At 45.2% G+C, this 23,605-nt stretch overlaps 1 protein-coding gene across 10 annotated transcripts in view; it reads left to right on the top strand.

Annotated features, from left to right (window-relative positions):
* The window catches only part of TCF12 (transcription factor 12), a 158,538-nt gene that overhangs the window by 28,303 nt on the left and 106,630 nt on the right, over positions 1-23,605 (top strand). For 7 of the 10 annotated variants that reach the window (XM_053272097.1, XM_053272093.1, XM_053272092.1 and 4 more), the window contains exons 3-5: positions 5,047-5,120; positions 8,376-8,444; positions 13,489-13,591. The exons of 1 other annotated variant lie outside the window; for it this stretch is intronic. In XM_053272097.1, the coding sequence (XP_053128072.1) occupies positions 5,047-5,120; positions 8,376-8,444; positions 13,489-13,591 (246 nt within the window). Of the gene's footprint in view, positions 1-5,046; positions 5,121-8,375; positions 8,445-13,488; positions 13,592-23,605 lie in introns of those variants that run through there. 2 more of the 10 variants (XM_053272104.1, XM_053272101.1) reach the window with 2 other exon arrangements.

Raw genomic sequence — 23,605 nt, 5'->3', positions numbered from 1 at the left:
CACCTAAATGTGTGTTGGGGCCAGTTATGATTTGTCTTTTACGAGAGAATGATAGATAGTAGTAGTTGCTCACAAAACTGTCATATTGAACGCTTGGTGTTTGTTTTGAGTGAGTAATCTCCATTTCCTGCTGTATCCCAGCTGAAGTGTGTGTGTAGCCAAAACAGCAGCAGTCTTTTGACCCCCATGTCTCCGTTTCCCTTCCTTTTCCCCTTGTTGCAGTGTGAGCCCCGCTTAATCTCTTATTCTTTGTAAAATGCCATGTACTTGTGTGTAATGAATGTGTTTAATAATTCAGTACCAAGTGGATGAACTCATGGGTTTGATCCTAAGAACATTTAACTGTTTTAAGAGCTACATTTTAGAAAAGGAGGAAACAGGTAGTTATTTTCTTTCATTGTTTGCCGTTCTCTTGTAATGCTAGTTTAATTTCTTGTGTATTTCATGTGGCCCTAATAGCAACAAGGGGAATATTGCTGTGCTGTTAACTAAATGTAATGTCTGGGTTGGTTGTGCCTACTTTAGATTATTCAGAGTAAATGCGTTGGAAAACCGCAAGTAATATTGTCAGTTCTGTTTTGCACTTAAATATTCATAGTGGCCTGTCAGTGTTTCTGAACCTCCTTTCTGGTGAAATGCTCTGGCTCTCTTTTAGGATGTCGTTGCTTTGCTCCAATGCCACAGTGGGCCCCAGCTGCTTTTGCCTAGGTTTGATAGGTATTTCAAAAAGAACCCCCCAAACTGTTATCATCCAACAGAAAAACACCAATACCTAAAAGATGTACATGAACCTCTATATGCTTTTCTTGTAGTACCAAGACTCAGCCACCGATCATGCAAGGTTATAGTTCTTCTGATAATTTCCTTATAATGCCAAACATGTTTCAGCCTGTTGAGAACAAGACGTATGGGCTGATAGTCACTGGAGTAAGACATTAGTGGAGTAAGACCTTTAAGATTATGTAGGCCAGAAATATGTATCTGTCTTAGTATTGTTATCACTAAAATAATCACAAGAATTCATTGGGTGAATGCAACTGAAGAAGGCCTTGCTAAGGTTGAAATACAAGATGCAAGTCAAGAAGGGCATTTTGGGTTTCTACCACATAGGAATAACTTGCACTCTGGTTTTGATTGATATACTAATTATGATTTATTGTTTTCTGTGTATACTGTTTTATATAGCTATTTTAGTGAAGTTATATTAAATTTTGTTATACTGTCTACAGGTCTTGTAGCATATAGAGAGGTTCATGTGCATCGTTTAGGTATTGGTGTTTTTCTATCAGATGATAACATGGTTTTGGGTTCTTTTTTGAAATATCTGTGTATTGATGGAATTCATTTAGGTCTTTTAAAGTATTGTGTCTAGGTTTGAAACACCCTCTGTGATATTAGAAGGTCTGATATAGGCTTCAGACGTTGGAACCAGCAAGTCGAACCATTAAAAATTTAGGTTCAGTTCTAGTTGATCAGTAGTTTTATGTTCAAATATGAACTTTAAAAAGTGGTTCAGACACTTTGACCTAGTTTTGAACTGCTTTAAACACATTTCATGCTGAACAATATAGAGCTGTCTTGTTTGCCACTTTTGGGATTTACTGAAGAAACATCTTTGGATTTGGGGTTTGGGTTCAGTTTGACTTTCTAGCTTCAGCTGCTTTGGCTTGGCTGCTCTGATGTCACATCCTGTTAGTTTAACCTGAATGGAAGGCCTTGGCAGCCTTGGCCAGTGAGCTGTTTGCTTGGGACAGTGGCGGTCCCGAATTCCAAAGACCAAGGGATGCTTAGACTACATTAAACAATGCTGGGGTGTACTTAGCTCAGTGATTCCCAAACTGTGACTTTGGTTCCCCTGGGGAGTACTTAGGGCTTTCCTGGGTGTGCCTTGTAGTTCCACGTGAAATAAAGCTAAAAGGAAACATGGTTGTAGGTCTGAGATCTTGGAAGGGGTCTGTTGCCCATCATGGTTTGGGGACATCTTGCAGGTGCTGATCTAGGCTTTTGTTGCAAACAGGCTGCTTAGAACATAAGGCAAAATATAAAAGCAGGTTATTAGAAGACGCTTAAGAATGTTGTCAGAAGAATTTTTGGGTGATAGAATAGGGAATATGTGGGCCTCATTGTAGGAAATGAATAAAATTGTTTTAACAATCTTCTATTCACTTAGCCAGTCATGCGTGGGGATGCGTAGCAAGACTGTGTGTGGTGGAATGCATGGACATTAGGCTGGAGAGCTCCGGCAGTCTGCGGTGGTAGGGAACAGTAACGGCAGACTGCCGGGACTGAGGGAGAAGATTGAACGCTGTGGAAAGATTGGGCCTGATTGGATGGCCGGCTGGGAGGAGGAGGAGGAGACCAAGGGGCGCTGCTCTGGCGGAGGCCAAGGAGGGGGCACCACTCCGGCCGCTGAGGGTGACTAGCTGCACGAGGTCAGCCAGACAAAAAGGGAAACAGGACCAGGGACTTGGGGAATGAGCTGGTCAAGAGGTGGCGGTGGGCCCGGTTCAGCCACGGTGAGGCGTCAGGGGTGAGGAGGTGGCTGGGCCACCATGTAGAGGAGGCAGCGGGAGAAGGAGGCGGGTGGCGGAGCCACGCCACCGAGAGCAGCCTGGCTGGGTGGGCGGCAGAGTCCCACCGTGCCTGGTGGGGAAGGAAAGTGCTGCCAGCAGGCGGGGAGGGAAAAGTGAGAGGAGGCAGGCAGCGGAGCCACGCCACTGAGAAGAGCCCGGCCAGGAAAGGAAAGCACAGCAACACCCTAGCGGCGCAGATGCTATGCTCCAGGGAGCTTGGTGGCTGGCGATGGGCCGCCTTATAAAGCGTTGAGGAGTTGAGGGGCTGGGGGCATCTGGCGGTTGTGGTGGGGAGAGAGTGAGCGAGAGAGTGGTGGTGGGGAGAGAGCAAGCGAGAGAATGGTGTGGGGAGAGCGAGTAAAAAGCACTCCTGGCCACCGCCTCAACTTGAGAGACCAGGGAGCGCTTTGGGTCCAGGACCATTCCCAAGCTACATACCTGATCATTCATGGGGAGTGTAACCCCTTCCGGAAGAGGCAGATCTAAATAATCTCTCGCATTCCGATCCCCCACAGTCCATCTTATTTGGATTCAACTTCAGTTTGTTTATCCCTCATCCAGCCCATTACCGCCTCCAAGCGGGCATTTAGGGAAGATATGCCATTTCCTGATGCGGTAGACATGGAGAAGTAAATCTAGATGTCATCAGCATATTGATAACACCCAGCACCAAACCTTCTGATGAGCTCTCCCAGCGGTTTCATGTAGATCAGTCTTCCCCAAACTGTGGCCCTCCAGATGTTGCTGAACTACAACTCCCAGCATACCCAGCCACAAAAAATTGTGTCTAGGGATGCTGGGAGTTGTAGTTAGCAACATCTGGACCGCCGCAGTTTGGGGACGCCTGATGTAAATGTTAAAGAGCATTGGAGACAGTATGGAGCCTTGTGGAACTCCATAGTTCTTGTTTTGCAGAGCAACAGTCTCCAAGCAACACCATCTGGAATTGACCAGAGAGGTATGAGTGGAACCACTGTAAAACAGTGCCACCCAATCCCACCTACCTCAGATACCATGGTCGATAGTACTGAAAGCTGCAGAGAGATCCAAGAGGATCAGCAGAGTCACACTCCCTCTGTCGATAGCCAGTTGGAGATCATCCATCAGGCCAGTCTCAACCCCACAGCCCACATGAAAGCCAGTTTTTTCAGAAGAAGTGGATAAGAGAGGAAGCCAGCAATTGATTATAATGAATATAATGGCTTTGTGTGCATGAGAAATGGTGGATGCTCCTTGCTGTACTCATAAATGATCTGGAGGTGGGTGACAAACGTGGATGCTATCAGCTTATTCTGGATAATTCATCAGAAGAATCTCTCTAGGGTTGGTGAGTCGGAAAGAGAATGGCGAAACTAGCAGACACACATGGCATGTGTTCTAACTTGAATGCAGCTATTTGGGGGAAAGATCTTGGTGGTAGCAAAGGTGGTAGCACTGCCATAAATGTCAGTGCAGTACATGTAGCATTGAAAAAGACAATTATATTGAGACTAATTAGGAAAGGATGGCGCCATTGTGAATCTGTGGTGTGAACATATGTACAGAGTTGCATCTGCTTCTGACACCTTGAAAGAACTGGAGATCTTAGGCAGCTAAAATAATAATATACCCTATTTAAAAAAACCCTCCTTATTTGTGAAAAGGTGTGCATGTTGTATGTATGTGTGAGAGAGGGATGGATGGAAAGTTCACAAAAGTGCAGCCAGGGGATAGAAAATGTTTTGGGAAAAGGGCTTGAGTCATACTTGTAGCTTAGAATTATCCACTGAAAAAATTAGGCAGCTGACCCAAATAAAACTAGCTGACCTGGCACAGAGTATCTGTACCCCTAGTTCTCCCTGCCTTTCCTCCCCCATCTTCATCCCGCCGTGCCCCCCCCCCCCCGGCAGCCCATTTCCCCTCAGTGGCCCAGCTGCTTTTTCGCAGCAGGCGGCGGCCGCTTCTCCTCCCATACCTGTCACTAATCTGCAGCTCTCTCGCGAGAGCTGCCACACATGGGCTTAGTGATGGGTATGTTTAAGATAATTAAATATATAGAAGATTTTCACTTGTGCTCCTAAAAGCAGGGAAATGGCAAGTATCTTAACTCTCCTCTTAAACGGAAGGTGTTCTGATCATTAATATACAATCGAGATGTGGAAGAATAGCTATTGATAGCCACCAATATGTGTAGCTTTTTAAATGGATTGGTTAAATATAGTTGGGGCAGCCTTTAAAAGATATTGTTAAATATGGTAGCCATAATTGCTTCCTCCATGTTAAGAGGCAGTATGCCTTTCAGCTACGTCATGCTGAAGATCAGTAGGATGGAAGTGAGTATTGTGCCTTGTTTCCCTGGGGCATCTGTCCAGTCCTTTCTGGAATGTAGAATGCTAAGCTAGATGAATGCTTTGCCTGACCTAGCACGATCTTATGTATGTGACTTCTCCCCCATTTTGGCCTTGTATTATATGTTGGTTCTTTCTACTGTTAGGTATGGAAGAACGAACAGGTGATGCATCTTGGGGAACAAGTGGTCCATCCAGTCCTTCCTATGAACCTCCAAAGGTAAGAGTCTAATTCTAACAGTTGATGACAAGTAGGTGTGAGTGGCTCGTGAAAGAGCTGAGCGTGTGTTGAACATACATGCAGTGGACAATTCAACCTTACTAAACCTGCATGTCCTCCGATGGCTTGAGTGGTGAATTGATCAACAGCTTTTCCAAAAGGAATTCATAGATCATTGGTGAAGAACGCCAAATCGATGTGCTGCGGAGAGATGGGAACAGGGTCTCCTGGCACTTTCTTAAAGCTGCAGAAGTAGCTACTGAGGGGGTGGGGTGGGGTCAGATTGGGGCTGTGGTGCTGGAGGTGGGGTTTAACCCTCTCTTCCATACCATGTTCATGATTAAAATCTGTTTGTGAATCTATTTGTCCCATAAGGCAAACCATAAGGTGACCCTGAGGTTATAAAATTGTGCACGATTTGGAGAATGTGGATAGGGAGAAGTTCTTCTCGCTCTCACACAACATGAGAACCAGGAGTCATACCATTAAACTAATCGCCAGGAAATTAAGGACTGACAAAAGGAACATGAGCAAGTGGAGCCACCACTGTCTTGTTAGTCAGCACGGCGTTTCCACTTGCTCTTTTGTTTGGAAGGTTTTCCTGTGTGCAGTTTGGACTGATGGATTACAGAGTCTGTGTGTTCAAAGGAATACCTTGCATCTGATATGCGTATAAAATATTTATTTGATAACTCTTCAAGTTCTATTTTTTAAAATTTATTGTTGTAAGCTGCCCTGAGCAGTAGTGCAGTAGAGGAGCAGGGTATAAATATTGTAAATACATAAATATTTGTCTTTTATTATATAGTTTTGTAATAAGCCTGTATATTTTGTGCATGATAGAAATTTTGTTGCATGTTCTTGGATCTTTACATTAGTGATGTGCATGAACCGGTTCACAAGTGGCCTGGTCTGACGCCGGGTGCGGGGGTTGCTTTAAGGGGGTGGTTGTACTTACCCCTCGTGTCGCTTTTCCTCCTCTGGTGCTCCAGTTTTGGGTAAAGATTTTGGGGCAGCAGCATTCCTCCCTGCCGCCCCTGCCCCCTTGTTGTCTGCCAAAAGCGGAAGTACCTTCTGCGCATGCACCCACCGCCGCCGTGTGTGCGCACGTCGACAGGCACATGCACGGAAGGTACTTCCGCTTTTGGCAGACAACAAGGGGGCAGAGGCGGCAGGGAGGAATGCTGCCGCCCCAAAATCTGTACCCAAAACTGGAGCGCCAGAGGGGGAAGAGTGGCGGGAGGGGTAAGTACAACCCCCCTGCCCTTAAAGCAACCCCCCCCACCTGGCATTGGATCACACCTCCGCGGTCCGTGCACATCACTACTTTACATTAGTGCGTGTAAGATGTATTTGAGGGGAGTATTTTTCTCCTTTTCTTCTGCCACAATGAGTAAGATGCAATTGGGATGCTTGCCAGAGATCTTTGCCTGATTTCTGTGTGAGAGGCACATGACTGAAACTTGTACTTCAGTGAACACTTGAGTAATAAAGTTTCTCTAACATGGTAGACCGCCATCTACGATGTCATAGAAGGTTTTGACTGCTGCAAACGTACAGAGGAACCCAGGGTATCTTTTCAGGTCTCCAGTCTAACTTCTTGGTCCTTATTCACAAATTTGAGAGGCCACCTAAGGAATCTGAGCCCCTTGGCATCACAGTGTTGGTTCTCCAGTGGATGTCCAGGTCAGCAGCTCTGATCAGCCTTCCAGCTGTCAGCTCCTGGCTCAGGTCAGCACAGCTGAAGGGCCTTCAGACTGAACCCTGCGGTTGCAGTGGATGGAAAACATGACGACAGCTGTGGGTGGTCTCCTAGAAGGGCACACAGCCAGACTGATGGAGCAAACTCTCTGCCCAGTGGCAACTGGCAAACCATCTCTGACACTTCAGCCTCACAAATGGCACTGATTAAAGACTTAGCAGATTTCATGGTGGCTTACGGTTTTTTTTAGCTGCCACTGCTTTGCTGGATCGAGTAGGCTCTGGCTTGTGAGAGCTTCTGCCACAAAGAACCTGTTAGTCTTTTAAAGTGCCCCAAGCCATTCTGTTGTATCTGTCAGTGGTAATGTTTCCCCAAATAGCTCAACATGCATTTCAGGGGATGAACAGCGCAATGTTCCTCACTGCCCTTTGCTTTTTTGAAGAAGCACCTGAGCAATGTGGCTTGTATGGACAAGACATTCTTGGTTCTATTTACCATGTTAGCCACCAACCTATTCCTTTCTTAGCAGCGTTCCCTCCATTGAGTTTCCAATGCAAGCATGCCCTGTTCTTTCCATTGGGGGTGAATTCCACTTGGCTCATTGGGCCAGAGCTGCAGTTCAGACTAGAGGTTGTCTCGGTTTTGCTTGTGGCGATCTGTTTGCCTCAGAGTGTTCTTGTATCAGCCCAAACCCTCTTTAAAAACAAACAGACAAAAAACAGTGCTGTATTAATTGGCTCTTGACAGGGTGCTAGCTTGTTGCACTATGAATTTTAGAAATGCCTCAGTTTTTAGGTAGTCTAAAACTACCCCAGGAAGGCAATGCCACTTATTTCCAAAGGCTTTCAAAGGGACCATGTAGACCCATTGGAGAGCTTTCTGCTGTGCAGGCCCACCACGCTAGGTGTCCCTCACCAGGGCTAAGTGCTGCTTTTATGACATGCTTGCAGGGAATCTGAGACTCTTGACCAGCAGTGGCACCTCTTTTTGGTTGTCCAAGCAGAAGCTGTCCTGCCTAGAGGAAGCAGCACTGGTTTGTCTCACATGTTCCTGCTTCACCACTCGATAGACCAGCTTGCTCATCTCCTCCATTTAGGGCTGCACAGAGACCGTGAGGACTGTTAAGGTAGCTTAATTGTTCCCAGGGTAGGTCTTTCTCCAGCCTTGTGGTGTTCTTTGCCACAGGAGTGTGTCCAAGGGCTGTGGGGCGCCTTCAGGCATGGTGATGCCTTTTCTGGAGTCATGCGGGGGTTGTAGGGAGAATGGAATAGGGGTACTTGCCTCCTCTCTTGCCTTGTGGCACAGCTGCAAACGCAAATGGTTGAAGGGAGGAAGTTGACGCTCCTTCCTGCTGGCATGTGCTGCCTTTTGTCTGTATAGGTGCAGTTCCATGTGGAACTGCTGGAAGCAAAAGAACCCTTGCAAAGAAGAAGTTTTATTAAGTTGTTAAAGACCAACCTTTTTAAAAAACAAAAAAGTGTCTTGCTTAAAAGGCAACTTAGGACAAAATGAATGTGTTTATTGTTCTAATTGTTCTGAACCTTTCCTTGCAGGAAAATGGCAGTCTCCTTGGAAAAAGCTCAGATCTCTCAACAGCTCTTGAAAAACTGAAACACGAGGAGGTGAGAGATGCTTTCTGTATGTGGTTGAAATGCTAGATATGAACTGGCGATTTCAGGGGCAGGGAGTTAATGACCTAGAAGTGGGGTGGGGGTGCACCAAGTTCCAAGGATGAAGTGCCTGAAGAAGAAAGCACTGCAGCCATTTTCTCCCGCCTGGTTAGGGTTAGCATTGGCAGCCACCCAAACGGCTCTGCTAACGGTGGAAGCTGCAGCTAGGGTGGGAGCGGACAGGAGCTCCCGGCCACAGCAGCTCTTCTTCCTGGCCAGCCAGCTTTAGAAGGAACGGAGATGCCTTGTTCTAGTCATCCTTCTAGCCCCGGTGTTGTACTCGATGCCTCAGTCCATAGATCCTTATTGGCTCCTCACAAACATGCAGCTCGATTGAGAAGGATGGTTGGGTGTAGAAGGTTCAGTAAGGGGAGAAGGAAGCCTAAGTTTGAAAAAAAGAAAACATCAGATACGTTGAAATAAATGATGGAATGTCTATAGCCCAATTCGTCGTTCTGCTATACTTTGGCAGCATGACTGGACTCTAGATTCCGAGGTCAACTGCAAGGAGATCTCCCAGCGCTCTTGCTCAGATGCTGGGAATGGGCATACCCCTAGTGCTGAAAGACGAGGTACAGCTGTCTAGGTGCAGCAAAAGCAGGTTGGGGTGGCGGTGGCTGGTGGGCCTGACGTGTGGGGACACCTTCACAGTTGCCTCCCTAATCCCAGAGGTTCATTCTGCTGGGATGCTCCTGGTGAACAACAACATTTATATACCGCTTTTCAACAAAGGTTTCCCAAGGAGTTTACATCGAGAAATAATAAATTTTTAAAAAATGGATCCCTGCCCCAAAGGGCTCACAATCTAAAAACCATTTCCTTCTCAATGTTCCATACTTCTAATGACTTGCACCCACCCACCTCCATCCCTCAAATGTTTGAAGTTTGTTAGAGCTGGAACACAAGCATGTTCTACTTCCTATGTAGGTTGACGTTTGGTAGGTGGGGCTGCTAAATTAACGGGATTTTTATTTGGTGGTTAATACCTTGAAGTTACTTGCCCATGAGTTAAAAATCTAAACCATGACACATCCTGTTTTAACACCAGCTTCGTTAATTTAGCATGGCTCTTCTGCATTGTAAAGACTGTTCTACTCATCCTGTCCTTCATTATCTGTCTCCCTTTTCCCTTCCTGATCCCCACTACTGATTTAGTTCCTTGGCTTTTTCCTAACCCTGTTTTGTTTTCTGTAAGTTGGGACCATATGAGTTTTCTGTTTTGTGAAGAGGCGAACACACTCTTAGTAATGTCTGGCTACTTGATTTAGTAATCTTCATAACTACAGAATATTGGTAAAGGCAATATAGAAAATGAGGTGCTTCATTTATTGTTGTATTTCAAGGCTGTCTAAGCATGAAATGGAAAGCATTAATAGCAGCCAAGTTTAGCTGATTATTTTTTAAGCGCCTGTTCCTGCAACATTTAGAAACCATCATATTGCTCTGAAATGTTTGGCTCACTAGTTCCTCGGCTTTACAACGGCAAATATTTATATACTGCTTTTCAACTCTTCAAAACTCTTCAACAAAATATACTGCTCTTCAACAAAATTACATAGAAAAATACATAAATAAGATGGTCCCCTGTCCCCAAAGGGCTCACAATCTAAAAAGAAACATAAGGTCGACACCAGCAACAGTCACTGGAAGGATACTGTGCTGGGTTTGGATAGGGCCAATTGCTCTCCCCCTGCTAAATAGAAGAGAATCACCATTTTAAAAAGGTGCCTCTTTGCTCAGTTAGCAAGGGCTTTAATGCTCATCCTTGGCTTTTCTGCCTCCCTAGCAAAGCAGATAAGACCAGTCTTAATGTTTTAAAGCCTGTTTCTCTAGTAACAACCTCTTGCTGTCAACTAGGATGACAACAGGGCAAAGGTGTATTCCTGACTATTGCATTGACAGAAACGCTGTTCCTCAGGATTTAGAGTTTGGATGCTGCTGTGGATTGCTACTCACTCCTCTGTACTGGTGGCTGTTCTGACTGTGAATGTTGAGAGTGGTGATTTGTTACTTTGGAGTCAGTTGATCGAGACTCCAAGCCCTGGCAGAGCGCCCTGTTGAGAGGGGTTCTGCGCAAGCAGCTTTGTTCAGCCAGTGTCTCTGAATATTGTGCTATACTTCAGCATCGAGCAAGCTGCATGCAGTGACCTTGGCTGGGAGCTTCTTGTTTCCTGGACAGCTGCTCCTGTGTGCTGGCTGGCTGACAGACGGGGCCAGGCCGTGGTTACCAGAGGACACCCTTGTGGTCATAAGCAAGTTGCAAATGTCACTAAGATTTTTTCTGAATGTCTATCACATGTGTCTCGTGGATTCTGAAGTAGGTGAAGTGGGTAATCTTCTGGGGCTCCTAGAAGAGGAATGCTAAGGCAGTATAGCAGAAAGTGGTGACATGCATCCATAAGCAGTTGCAGGGATTTGACAGATATTTAGCCCTGAGTTACTGGCCCTGTGGTTAAACTGACAGCACGCCTGCAAAGATAGCGAGGCCTGTTTCAGCCCCATTAATGTCATCTTGAATGCAAGCCCACAGCCTGGAAAAGGATAAATGTTCAGTGAATGATGATTTTCGAGTCCTCGGGGATTCTGGGTGGTTTCTGGTTGTTGTGGGTCTGGGCAATTTTCCCTTTTGCTCAAACCTCTCCGAAAAGTTCCCTTAAGCTCCAGTGCAGAGTTTTAAGCAAGCAGGTTGTGTGGCATTTTAAGCACTGCCAGTGAATATTTGCAGAACTTGGGTTTCTGCGAAGGACCTAGCCTTTTCTTCCTTTCCACCCTCGCCTTTCCCAAGTTGAAGTGTCTTGTCTTACTTGTAGAAAGGAAACTAACGAGAGCCATTGGTAATGCTTCTACCCCAGCCCACCTGGGTGTTGCAGTTGCTGCTGCTTGTTGAGGGTGAACTGTTATCTAAGCATTTTTTGTTTGTGTTTGTTTCTATACAGAGACATGTTTAGGCTAGTAAAACTGATTCTTGGATGCAAACAGTTATCTCTTGCTTCGAATGCTTTTTTGTTGAGCAGGTGGTAGAACTAGATTTTTCTGTGGTGGTTCTTTAAATGTATAAGTTGCTTCCCTATTAAAGTGATATGGATTTGATAAAAAATAAAGCAAACCAAAAACAGAATGAGAAAACATTTTAAAAGTGTGTGCGCGCGCACACACATGCCACAGAAGCCAGAAAAACAGCATCCTTTCATTGTCATTGCTCATTGAGGGAATGTCTGTCTCAACAAAAACGATTTGATTGGTGATGAAAGATGGCCAGTGGGCCGGGGTGGCTCGGCAGACTCACGAGGAGGGAATTCACCAGTCTTGATGCTGCCACTTTAAAAGCTTTGTCCCACATCGCCTCCAGTCAAAGCTCGGAATCAGAGCCTGCCTGAAGAGCCTAATGTTTGGGCAAGTTCACACTGGAGACGTTGGTCTTTAGATCCCCTCTTCCCAAGCAATGGACAACTTTTAAGGTTCCAGCCAGCACCTTAAACTCTCTTTTGGATTCCTGCAAACAGCCTGCATTTGGGACAAGCTGCAGTTTGTGAGCATGTTACAGTATTTTAGCCTTGATGCGGCTGCCCTGTATGGAGTCAGACCCTTGGTCCATCTAGCTCAGGGTTGTCCACATTGACTCACAGTGGCTCACCAAAGTTTCAGGCAGGAGACTCTCTCAGCCCTACCTGAAGATGTTGCCAGGGAGTGAACCTGGAACCTTCTGCGTGCAGATGCTCTTCAACTGATCCATAGTCCCATCCCCTAAGGGGGAATATCTTACAGCAGACTGTGCATGCATGTAGTCACCCATCCAAGTATAAACCAAAGCAGACTCTGCTTGGCAAAGGGGACAATTAATGCTCACTACTGTAAGACCTAACTCTCCTTACTGCATGCACACAACCCCACAGATTAGGACCAGGTCCTGGACTTGGGCATGCCTCTCCCTCCCCTTCAGTGAGTAGTGAACAATCAAACTGGGAAATTCATGTTGACTTGAAGGTCTGTATCACCACAGACATTTTTGTTCCAGGGTCAGGGAGATTCTGTTATGAACGAAATGTGGCATCTCCATGTCTGTGTCGAGGACTGTGTAGAGAGGAGAGCTGGTCGGGTGGTAGCAAGCATGACTTGTCCCCTGAGCTAAGCAGGCTCTGTCCTGGTTGCATATGAATGGGAGACTAGAAGTGTGAGCACTGTAAGAGATTCCCCTTAGTGGGGGATGGAGCCACTCTGGGAAGAGCAGAAGGTTCCACGTTCCCTCCTTGGCAGCATTTCCAAGAGAGGGTTGAGAGAGAGAGACTCCTGCCTGCAACCTTGGAGAAGCCGCTGCCAGTCTGTGGAGACAATACTGAGCTAGATAGATCCATAGTCTGTCTGGCTCAGTATACGGCAGCTTCCTATGTTTCTATGACTGGGAAAGAAACATATTGGGGAGATCATGAGTCAAAGGCCTGCTTCAAGTTTTCTCCCAAGTACAGTTCTGGAAAGAAGCGATCAACTGAAGAGGGTGACTATGTAGTGCTGCTATTATGATTGATACTTTGAGGATGGCAAATTGGCTCGTAACATTAATGTGTTCTTTGAAAACAGTGAAATCCACACTGATTCATTTTCTGACAGCAGCTTCTGGGCCCACTTCTGCATGTGAAGGCAGATGTGGCCAGACTTGAGCCCCAGATATCAGGGTAGGAGGGACACTTTGAATGGACCATGGCCATTGAACTAAAAATTTTTTTGAATTGTGCCATCAGACTTTCTGGAGTTCCAAGTCTCTTTCATATAAATGGATTTGAAGTCCATCATATTTATACTGAATAGTGATGCAGTTGTGTTCATAGATCTGTAGGGAGAAGGAATTTTAAGAAGTGGCAAGACAGCAGCTTATTTTTTTTTAAAGGCAGCTTTAGGAAGACTGACCTTCAGGATATCTGCATTTAATTAGGAGAATGCAATTAAATTCCATTAGTAGGACTGCCAAATAATCTGTTCAATGCTCTCTTCTTTTCCGTAGGGTTTTACAGACAGTCCTCATTATGATGATCACTTGAAGGATAGTCGATTAGGGCCCAGTGAAGGCTTGTCCCCGACACCTTTCATGAACTCCAGTCTGATGGGTAAGTCGGTAATTCCTTGTGAGTAGCCTCTCAAAGCCTCTCTGGTCAGACAGACTGTTTTCCTCCCTTTTCTGGATTGATAGTGGTGGCACCTGTAAGCTTAGAGCATTTCTTATGGCAGTTGGGCATTTGCTATTGAAATTTGCTTTTATTTCTAGAAATATGATATGTGAAAGAACCCAAAGTACCAAGAGTTGATCTAACACATTTCTTGGTTAGTTGGCTTTGAAAGTGTATTAATGTTCTTGAGCATGTTATAGTCAAATTTGAATTGTTTCCCAAAATATAGATGCAGCATTAACAGCAATTCTAGTGATTGGTTTTCGTGCCTTGTTCACTCTGCTTCTGTTTTCTTAAATGGACATGTGTTGAAAGCCAGCAAAGAGATGGCCATGCTCTCAAATTAGGTGGTTTTCATTGAGGCAGCCTTCATGGCTTTCTTTGGTGTGGCCTAAAAGTAGCCCTCGCACTGATTTGTGGAATAGCCAATATTGTTCTAATTGGTGCCTAAAATCTAGGAGCAGCTAACAGTGCTGACTCATTTGTTAAACAGACTTTAGGTTTTTCTGTCTGATGCAAATGACCTATTTATGTTCGTGGAAGTGTCCTTTGAAGACAGTGCAATAGTAATGTAAGTAGATTACATAAATCCAAATCCGGGTGGTCTTCTAGAGATCTTTCCTCTTTGCCTTTTGTTTACTGCTTTAAGCTTCCACAAATAGGGAAGCAGATATTTGGATTGCACAGTACATGTTCATTCTGAAATGTGGCTTAACATCAGATATTTATATCTCATCATGAGAATGTCAGACCACACAACTGTGATTTGAATAGCTGTAAAAATTTAGCATTTTGATTGGAATCATCACCTCCTTGTATGGTGAGCTTGGGAGTGATCCAAAGGTTCACCTGTTCATTTCGTGTCAACTTCACAATACAGTTGTCCCTCACCAACTGCAAGGGTTCCGTTCCTGGAAACCCTCGCGGTTGGTGAATTAGCGGTTGACAAGGCATTGAAATGAATGGGAAATGAGGTTAGGGGATTCGCAATTGGGAAAGTACCTACAAATAAAGAAAAAAATAAGAAAAAATCCTCCCTGGCCCCCGGAAATCCTCCCCAATCCCCCCCCCAATATGTATATAAAAGGGAGCATTCAAACCAGGAGATCCCAAAGTCATTTGCACATGAGATCTCCCTTACTCTGGATATTGAACCTGATAGAGAAACAATTTTAGTATCCAGCACGATGGAGATACTGTATTGAAATATCCTTGGGATCTCCTGGTTGAGACACTTCTTGTGGGGAAGTCTATAGCGAAGAGCATGTGTCAGCTTCTTGCCCAATCTTGCTGCATGAAGAAATGGGGAGGAGCTGGAGAGGGGGTGTAATGCTTGAACAGCCCCTGGGGTGGTTTGGAGGGCTGCTGACTGCTTCAGCAACTGCTTCAGGGCTTTTTCTTTTGTAAGGATACATTTTTTGGTAGTTCGGGATGTGCTGAAAACCTGATTCCCTGTCCAGATCGCAGCACAATCCCTTTAAAACGGAGAGCTTCCACAGCCCCTGTAATGTGGAGGAGAGCAGGCCCACCCCTGCGCCTCCTCTGCTCACTGCCATTGCCATAGTTGTGGTGCCAGTGGCACTCTCCCCCAGCTGCTCCTGCGCAGTGCTGGCATATACATGACCTCCACGTGTGCATGGCGGCAGCTGGGAGAGAGCACGCTGATAGCTGGGGGGAATGCTGCGAGTCCGGTTGCTGACCGCTCAAATGGCCACTGCACATGCGCAGAGGCCATGTGTGTGCTGCCATCAAGCAGGGACAGCTGGGGGAGAATGCTGTTGGCGCACGCTGATAGCTGGGGGGGGGGCACTGCAAGTATGGCAGTGGCGGTGAGTGGAGGAGGAGCAGAAATGGACCAGCTCTTCTCCGCATTAAAGGGATTGTGCTGCGATTCAGACACTGAATCACGTTTCGAGCACTTCCCAATTTGTAGCAGACAAGTATATCTAAACTTTACCAGCCCCCCCCCCCCGGAGAGAACATCTGGTGTAGTTGAGAATGGCCCGCATTAGCTTTAATTCTATCAATATAACATTGATAGAAAAATCAAATTTGGGGGCCCATTTTCAAAGGCAAAATGCTGATCATACACTTTAAAATGAAATTTCTTTGGGTTTGACTTGAAAAATGCTCATTTTCAGATACAGGCAATTTAATTTTTGAGGTTTTTTTTTAAAAAAAAAAACACCCTTATTTTCTTCATCTGGCCTTTAAGAAGGGCTATAACTTCTCAAGTTTTGCTTCACAGATATGACCAGATAATCATAGAAGTCCACTGGGTTTAATGGAACCAGTAGTGATTTTAGTTGTTGCCAATAAAGTTGCTTTGTTAGGAGAATTAAATGAATTGTAAAATGAGCTGAGAAATTATAGCGGTGGGTGAGTGGGAGTCAGTGGCAGCCAGCACTGGCTTCTTCTTGTCTTCTGTGGAGGAGTGATCTTGGAATGCCTTCCCCCATGTGACTCCGAGATCTGCAGTCTTTAAAGAGGGCTTGCTCTAGATCTGGGCTTTTTCTCTTGGTAAAGTGGCTGGAACACAGAATAGGACCTTTCTCCCCCAAAGTAGGAGGTTACAGCTTACAAAAGGGTTATCATCCACCACTTCACTCCCATAGGCAGGAATTCCAGGTCTATCCAAGTAGCTGAGGTTCGTCCCTTTCTCCTATCATGCTCAGGGCTAGCTTCACCGTTCCTTCTTGTCTTCTTTCCTGAGCAGATGAACTCCTTGGGGCTCCTGCCCCACCTTACCTTCCTACTCCATACGAACAGTGAGTTTTCCTCCTTCTTACTAACTACCTTCATGGACCCTTCCCAGACACGGGATACCCTTACAGTTCCTTATCGGAGGAACTTGGGGGAGAGGACAGAGGCAGGGCTAGGCAAAAGACTCAGTCAGTGAGGCACTGCCGCCATCTTTGCTTGCCACATGGCAAGGAACGGCATAAGAAAAAGGTTAAAGGGCACGAGGGGAAACGCGAACCCCTCAGCGCGACCAAAAGGCAAAGTGAAAGAATTTTGCTACAAGTTGCTTGCAACGATTCACTGCTTTTACTGCACCAGTCTCTCTTTTTGAAGGTCCAGTTTGTGTGTGTGTGGCTCAGTTGGCCTTGCCCACTGAAGTGGAACAATCTGCTTTTCGTGGTTTTCCAAATTGTATTAAAACAGAGACAGAAGCATATTCCATCACTGCTGTCAGGGCTTACAAGCACCATTAGGAAGCGAGAATTGGATGTCAATGGGGTATGCGGTTTTTGTATATTATGCTCAGCCATAAGCATGTTTGCCTGAAAAGATAGTGGGTTATGAATGGCCACTGTCTTTGATGATGGAGCTCTTAAGCACTCTAATGATCTTGTACACTGTAGAAGCAAGAAATTTGCTCTAACAAGAGTTGATAATGATTCCGTAATGAACAATTTGCTGTAGAAAGATGCAGTTTAATATTCATTTTGAAGTGTTTTTGTCAGAGGCAGTTAAGCTATTATATTGAACTGATTTGTGTTCTTTCCTGATTCCAGAATTATTCTGTTGATGTTGTCAGTGTGCAAAAGAAGAGTTCAAAGAACACCACTGAGTAGTTCTAGTACAAGAGTAAGCCATGAGCATGACATAGAAATCCAGGCTGAAAGGTGCCAAGGGTAAGGTTGCCATATTTGGAAGGAATGACTGTCGTCCCCCTTAATAACTTTTTCTGGCAGGGTAGACACAGCAGGGAGCAGGCAGTCCCACAGTTACCTAGGGCCTGTTTAGCAGTTTAAAGGTAATAATCAGCACCTTGAGTTGGACCCATAAGCCAACTGGCAGCCAGTGTGTTTCTTTCAAAATCCGGATGATGTGTTCATCTCATATGACATCGAGTCCTTCCCAAGGACCTGGGATGCCAGAATTTTATTGTCAATTGTTATAGATATCGTCGCAGAATATGGGCTGTTCCCAGTAAAGCTGCTTTTTGTAATTGGCTGATGGTGATTTCGGTGGCCCCTATGGTGTTGAGGTGCTCTTCAAGGTCTTTTGGAACTGCACCCAGGGCGCCAATGACCACGGGGATTATTTGGGTCTTTTTCTGCCACAGCCTTTCAATTTCAATTTGTAGATCTTTGTATTTGGTGATTTTTTCTATTTCTTTTTCTTCCATTCTGCTATCCCCTGGTATTGCTATGTTGATTATTTTGACTTCTTTTTCTTTCTTCTCGACTACAGTTATATCTGGTGTATTGTGTGGCAGATGTTTGTCTGTTTGTAGTCGGAAGTCCCATAATATTTTTACATCTTCATTTTCTTCAATTTTTTCAATTCTGTGGTCCCACCAATGTTTGACTACAGTTAGCTTGTATTTTTTGCGATGTTCCAGTGTATCATCCCTGCTACTTTGTCATGCCTTTGTTTGTAGTCAGTCTGTGCGATCTTCTTACAACAGCTGATCAGGTGGTCCACTGTTTCATCTGCTTCTTTACAAAGGCGGCACTTGCTGTTTGTGGTGGATTTTTCGACTTTGGCTCTTATTGCATTTGTTCTTAGTGCCTGTTCTTGTGCAGCCAGTATTAAACCCTCTGTTTCTTTCTTCAAGTTGCCATTCTTAAGCCATTGCCGGGTCTTGGGGATGTCTGATTTTCCACTTATATTGTGCAAGTATTGCCCATGCAGTGGCTTATTTTTCCATTTTTCTGCTCAGTTCTTGACTTGTTCTTTCTTGTAGGCCTGCTTTGTTTCATTGGTGTTGAAAAATTTCTCATTAGTGACCACTTTAAGAGCATCTTCTTCACTGTCCTTGATATATTCTTCAAGGCCTCTTTTCTCCTCCTCTATTGTTTGATGGACTTGCAGCATTCCTCTTCCACCTGAGCTGCGAGGGAGGTATAGCCTATCTACATCACTGCAGGGGTGCAGAGCATGATTGATGGTCATGATTTTCCTGGTCTTACGATCTAGTGTCTCTAGCTCTGCCTGGGTCCAGTCTATTATTCCTGCAGTGTATCTGAGAACAGGTATAGCCCAGGTGTTTATGGCTTGTATGGTGTTCCCGCCATTGAGTTTGGACTTTAGGATTTTTCTAACTCTCCTGATGTATTCACTTCCAATTTTTCTTTTAACTTCAGTGTGTGCGATGTTATCAGCCTGGAGAATGCCCAAGTATTTGTAACGTTCTTTCTCTTCCAGGTTCTTGATCTTGCTTCCATTGGGCAGTTCTATTCCTTCTGTTTTTGTTCTTTTCCCTCTGTTCATTATTAATGCAGCACACTTGTCTAGTCCAAACTCCATTGCTATATTGCTACTGAATGTATGGACAGTGTTTAGCAGTGATTTGATTTCTGACTGGGACTTTCCATACAACTTCAGATCATCCATGTACAGCAGATGGTTGATTTGACTTGATGTTTTAGATGTTTGGTATCCGAGGCCTGTTTTGTTGAGTATTTGTGAAAGTGGGGTCATGGCGATTACAAACAGAGGGGATAGTGAGTCCCCTTGGAAAATGCCTCTTCCAATGCTAATAATCGAATTATTATTATTATTATCATTATCATTATTATCATCATCATTATCATCCTTCCAGTGGCTGTTGCTGGTGTCTGAGTTATGTTCCTTTTTAGATTGGGGACAGGGAGCCATTTTATTTATTTTTATTTCTCTATGTAAACCACTTTGGGAACTTTTGTTGAAAAGCGGTATATAAATAGTGCTGTATCGCGTCCAGGAGTATCCCCAGGCTGTAAACCTCTCTTGTAGAGGAAGTGCTACCCCATCCAGAACAGGCTTAACCTTTGTCTCCTTGATTAGATCTTCTGCTGGCCAACAGTATCCTCATTTTGTCTGGATTAAGTTTCAGGTTATTGGTCTCCTGCAACACCTTCTGGATCTGCCCCTTGTGTTAGTACAGGGACCATTGCAGAATCAGGCTACCCGGTTCCAATGGGAGGTGACCATGGTCAATGGCAGTGAATGTTGCTGAAAAGCCCAGCAGAACCCTCACCCTTTTTCCTGGTTAGGTTGCAGCATGAAAGGATGCTTCTCATATTGTTGGAACTGGGTGGTATTTAAGTTTGCTTTTTAAGAAGCCTTAATGCTGGAGCTCTGATTGAATGACTGTCTTCTGATGGGTGTATGCATATGTGTGTACTTCTGCTTGGGTGTGGTGTATCCACTTTAATCAATGGTTGCACTTGATGCTGTCAAATGGCTCAAGGCTATATAATTGCGAATGACATCATACCAATAGTTAGAAAGAGCAGAACGGCTGTTTTAAGGATTTAAGGCAAGAAAAAAAAAAGGAGTATAATGCTTCTGTGGCAGCAAGAAGGGTTCTTGGTAGAACTTGAATGATGTAACTGGAAAGCAGTGTTGATGTGTGCAAGAGAGTGAGTCCCTGGGGAAGCAAATTACCACCTCCTAAGATGTGCTTTTATTATTGTGGCATGTAGATGTAAGTTTATGTATCAGTTGTTTGCGTGACCAGTAAAAGTTTGGCTCTTGGCTTAATCCAAAACATTTTCCGAGTTGCCTAGAATATGGGGGAGGTTGAATTGGAGGCAGAAATGGGGAACGCTTGCCAAAGGCTTTTAGAAACTTACACTGAGAACAAAATTCTGGCAGTCACTTGCTCCTGACCAAGCACAGACCCCTCTCCTCCCCAGATCCTGCAGGCAGTCTAGGGACTTGAGGCAGAAGGGGGTGTCTTGCTTTGTGCGGAACAAGAGACTCCACCCCCCCACCCCCCCAGTCCTGCCTCGCTGCTTTTGAGAGCTTCTGGAATTCAGCACAAAATCAGAGAGAAGATCCTGAGCCTGGAACTCTTGCTGCTTCGGAGTGTCTCTTTCGCACCCGCACACACACACACACACACCCCGTTCAGTGTTAAGTCAGCCCCCTCCAGAGGGTGCCCCCCCTCCCGGATCCTCTGTATATTCCCAAGGACTTGAGCAACAGGGTTGGTGGCAACCACAGATGAACTAAAATTTCTCAGTTCCTGCACAGTAGATAGATCTTGTTGATCTTATTATGTAGTGTCAATAATAGAGTCCCATCCCTGAGGTCTAGGTGGCTTAGACACTGAAATACGTAAGTGATCACAGTCCCCTGCCCACAGTGAATGACACTGATTCCTACTATCTTTCTGATTTATGTTTGATTTTTTAGGGGCTGCTGCTAAATTAAGGAACTAAAGATGTACATTGGTATGAATACAAGAACAAAAGACTTGTAAAACCCAAAGGAAATGCAGCATAATGCTGTCATTTTGAGTGACAGTATTTTTACTGGACGCAGCACCCAAGAAGAGAAACTGCTTCTTAAGAGGAGGAAAGAGCGCTGTGCTTAAACAGAAGATACCATCACCTCGTGTTCATTTGAAAACATGATCAAATCGACTTGGTCCTTTGGTTTAAGCACAGCCCCCTTTCCTCCTCTTAAGTAGTACACAAAATTTACCTACTCTTCATTTATCTCCCCACCCAATAATTGCCTTCCTGAATCTCTAAATCTGCTATACCTACATAGACCTCTGAAGATCACATGACTTTCATTTGTCCAAGATTAATAAAGTTATCAAGTAGTAGATTCTCTTCAGCTCTTAAAAAGAGCCAAAAGAGTGTGTGTGTGTGTGTGTGTGTGTGTGTACACCCCCACACAGCCTTGGCAATTCCTTGGGCAGATCTAGTTTTTTAGTTGGCTCCTTCAGGAATACAATATTGAAAATGATTTCCTGAATGCTGACCCTAAGCTGGATGTTGAAAGGGTGCACTGGGGGAGGGGGGAGACACCACTCCCTTTGTGCAGAGCAAGAGAATGTCAGGTGTGACCGGCAGAAACACATCTTGAAACACATGCAGACCAAACAGGCTTTGTCCACCATGCTTGTTCTGTAGTTGCACCGAAACTTAGAACTAGCTGGATAAATGGTGTGCCTTTCACTAGCAAGTACTTCACAACTTCAGGCATCCACAGAAGGATACGGGTGTGTCCTGAAACCCGGCCTCCACACTTGCCACGAGGACAACATTTGGCTGGAGAGACCAACCTTGTACTCCGGGAGAGAGTGGTAGCAGAACCCTGGGAGGCTAGCCTTTGTCCTCCCCGGGAGAGTCGCTCCAGAGTGCCGCGTTCTCTCTCTTTAAAGCAGTGCTGACCGTGTGGTGAGCAGGGCGTGGAGTTTGGGAGGCATCAGCCGTGTGTTAGCAGCAGTAGTTGTTTGAAGTGTTGTGTAATGGCAGGTAAAAAGGTGCTTCACTCCAGACACCCGTTTGTTTAATATGTTCCCTTTAAAGCTGGCCATGTTGATGATAAGTCTATTCCAGTTCCTTTTTGACTGTAAGAAACCTGTATTCTAAAGGTCCGGAAAAGTTCTTTAATGTACAGGTAAAGAAACCCACAGGCGTTTAGCTGATACTTCTGAGAGAACCGGCCCAAGTGACTTTGGTAACTGATGCGAGAGCCTTGGACATCACTGGACTTGCCTCTGATCGGGGGTAACCTGCTTTGGGGATGGCTGTTCTCCTCTCCTCCAAGTATTGCTTGAGCCGGGAGTCTGCTTGGAGGGCTCTCGTCTGTTCTTAATTTTCTTCTGCAGAAACTAATGGGTTATTCAGAACATGAAAGTACTTAGTGCCAGTGCTGTGTGCAGAGCATGTTCACCTTTGGGGGGTTTCATACATCAGAGAGCACATTAAGCTTATCCCCCCTCCCCTTTTCTGTTTGCAGTAGTGTTCCAGTCAAATAGTTTGCTTAGTCTCTCTAAACACAGTAATACCTGCAGGCTTTATACAGATGTATCAGGAATCCAGTTCCTCTGGTGCAGCAGTGTCGCAGGTGTCGACTCCGTCCTCTTCCCCGCCTGCCCCCTTCCTGGGAGCATCTCCGTCGCTCCCTTGTGAGCAGCTGTGGTAGGAGGAGCATTGGGGATCGCCATCAGGTGTAGGACATCAGGCCTCGCAGGTCACAGGTGCTCCCTGCTCTGAGATGTCTGCCTGGGCTCCAAGTGCTCCGAGGGAGTCTTTCCTCATGACTGGCTGGCTGCTCTCAGCACTGTCAAGTTGCTGCCGCCTTTGAAGTCAAGTGTGACATAATGGTGGGGTGAGCAGGTGGGAGGATAGAGGCTTTCTTTCCCCCCTGAAGGGAACATGCAGATAGTTTGATAGGCAAGTAGATACTTTAGTCTTGTGTGTGTGTGTGTGTGTGTGTGTGTGTGTGTGTGTGTGTGTGTGTAGAATAGAGAAATACAGTTGTGTTTTGCAGAATGTCTTTGGAACATAGGTAAACTGCTTTATACCAGTCTCCAAGGCTGTTGGCAGGAGTCTCTCTCAGCTCTGTCTTGGAGATGCCAGGGTGGGAACTTGGTACCTTCTGCATGCAAGCAGGCAGGTGCTCTTCCCGGAACGGCCCCCTCCCCTCAGGGTAATATCTGACAGCGCTCACACATGGAGTCTCCCATTCACATGCAAGCCAGGGCAGACCTTGCTTAGCAAAGGGGACAATTCATGCTTGCTACCACAAGACCTGCTTTCCTCTGTTGTTTTCCTCTTGAAAACATAAAATTAAAAATGCTTTTGTTAGAATACTAGCAATGCAAATGCTTGGATTGTTGATTTCAGCGTTACACTTTAACTGATTTAAAAAGTTGTAAACTGCCCAGAGATGGAAGTTTGGGACATAAGAGCAGCCCTGCTGGATCGGGCCCAAGGCAGCCCATCTAGTCCAGCATCCTGTTTATCACAGTGGCCCACCAGATGCTGCAGGAAGCCCACAGGCAGTCTAGAAACTTGATAGATAAATTTTAAAAGCCTACAAGACTAACAAAAATAGTTTCATTACTTTATGTGGAATCATAATTAAAAACCTAGTAATTGAGTTTTGGTGGCTCATGAAATGATTAATTTTGAAGAATTAATTATGGGGAACTTGAATCATATAGCACTTATATAAACAGCTGCTGTTGTATGAATGTCAACTGGAGCAAGTAAA

The sequence above is a fragment of the Hemicordylus capensis genome, chromosome 10 (genome assembly GCF_027244095.1).
Source record: "Hemicordylus capensis ecotype Gifberg chromosome 10, rHemCap1.1.pri, whole genome shotgun sequence".
Classification (NCBI taxonomy): Eukaryota; Metazoa; Chordata; class Lepidosauria; order Squamata; family Cordylidae; genus Hemicordylus; species Hemicordylus capensis.
This window is presented reverse-complemented; position numbering and strand designations above follow the sequence as displayed.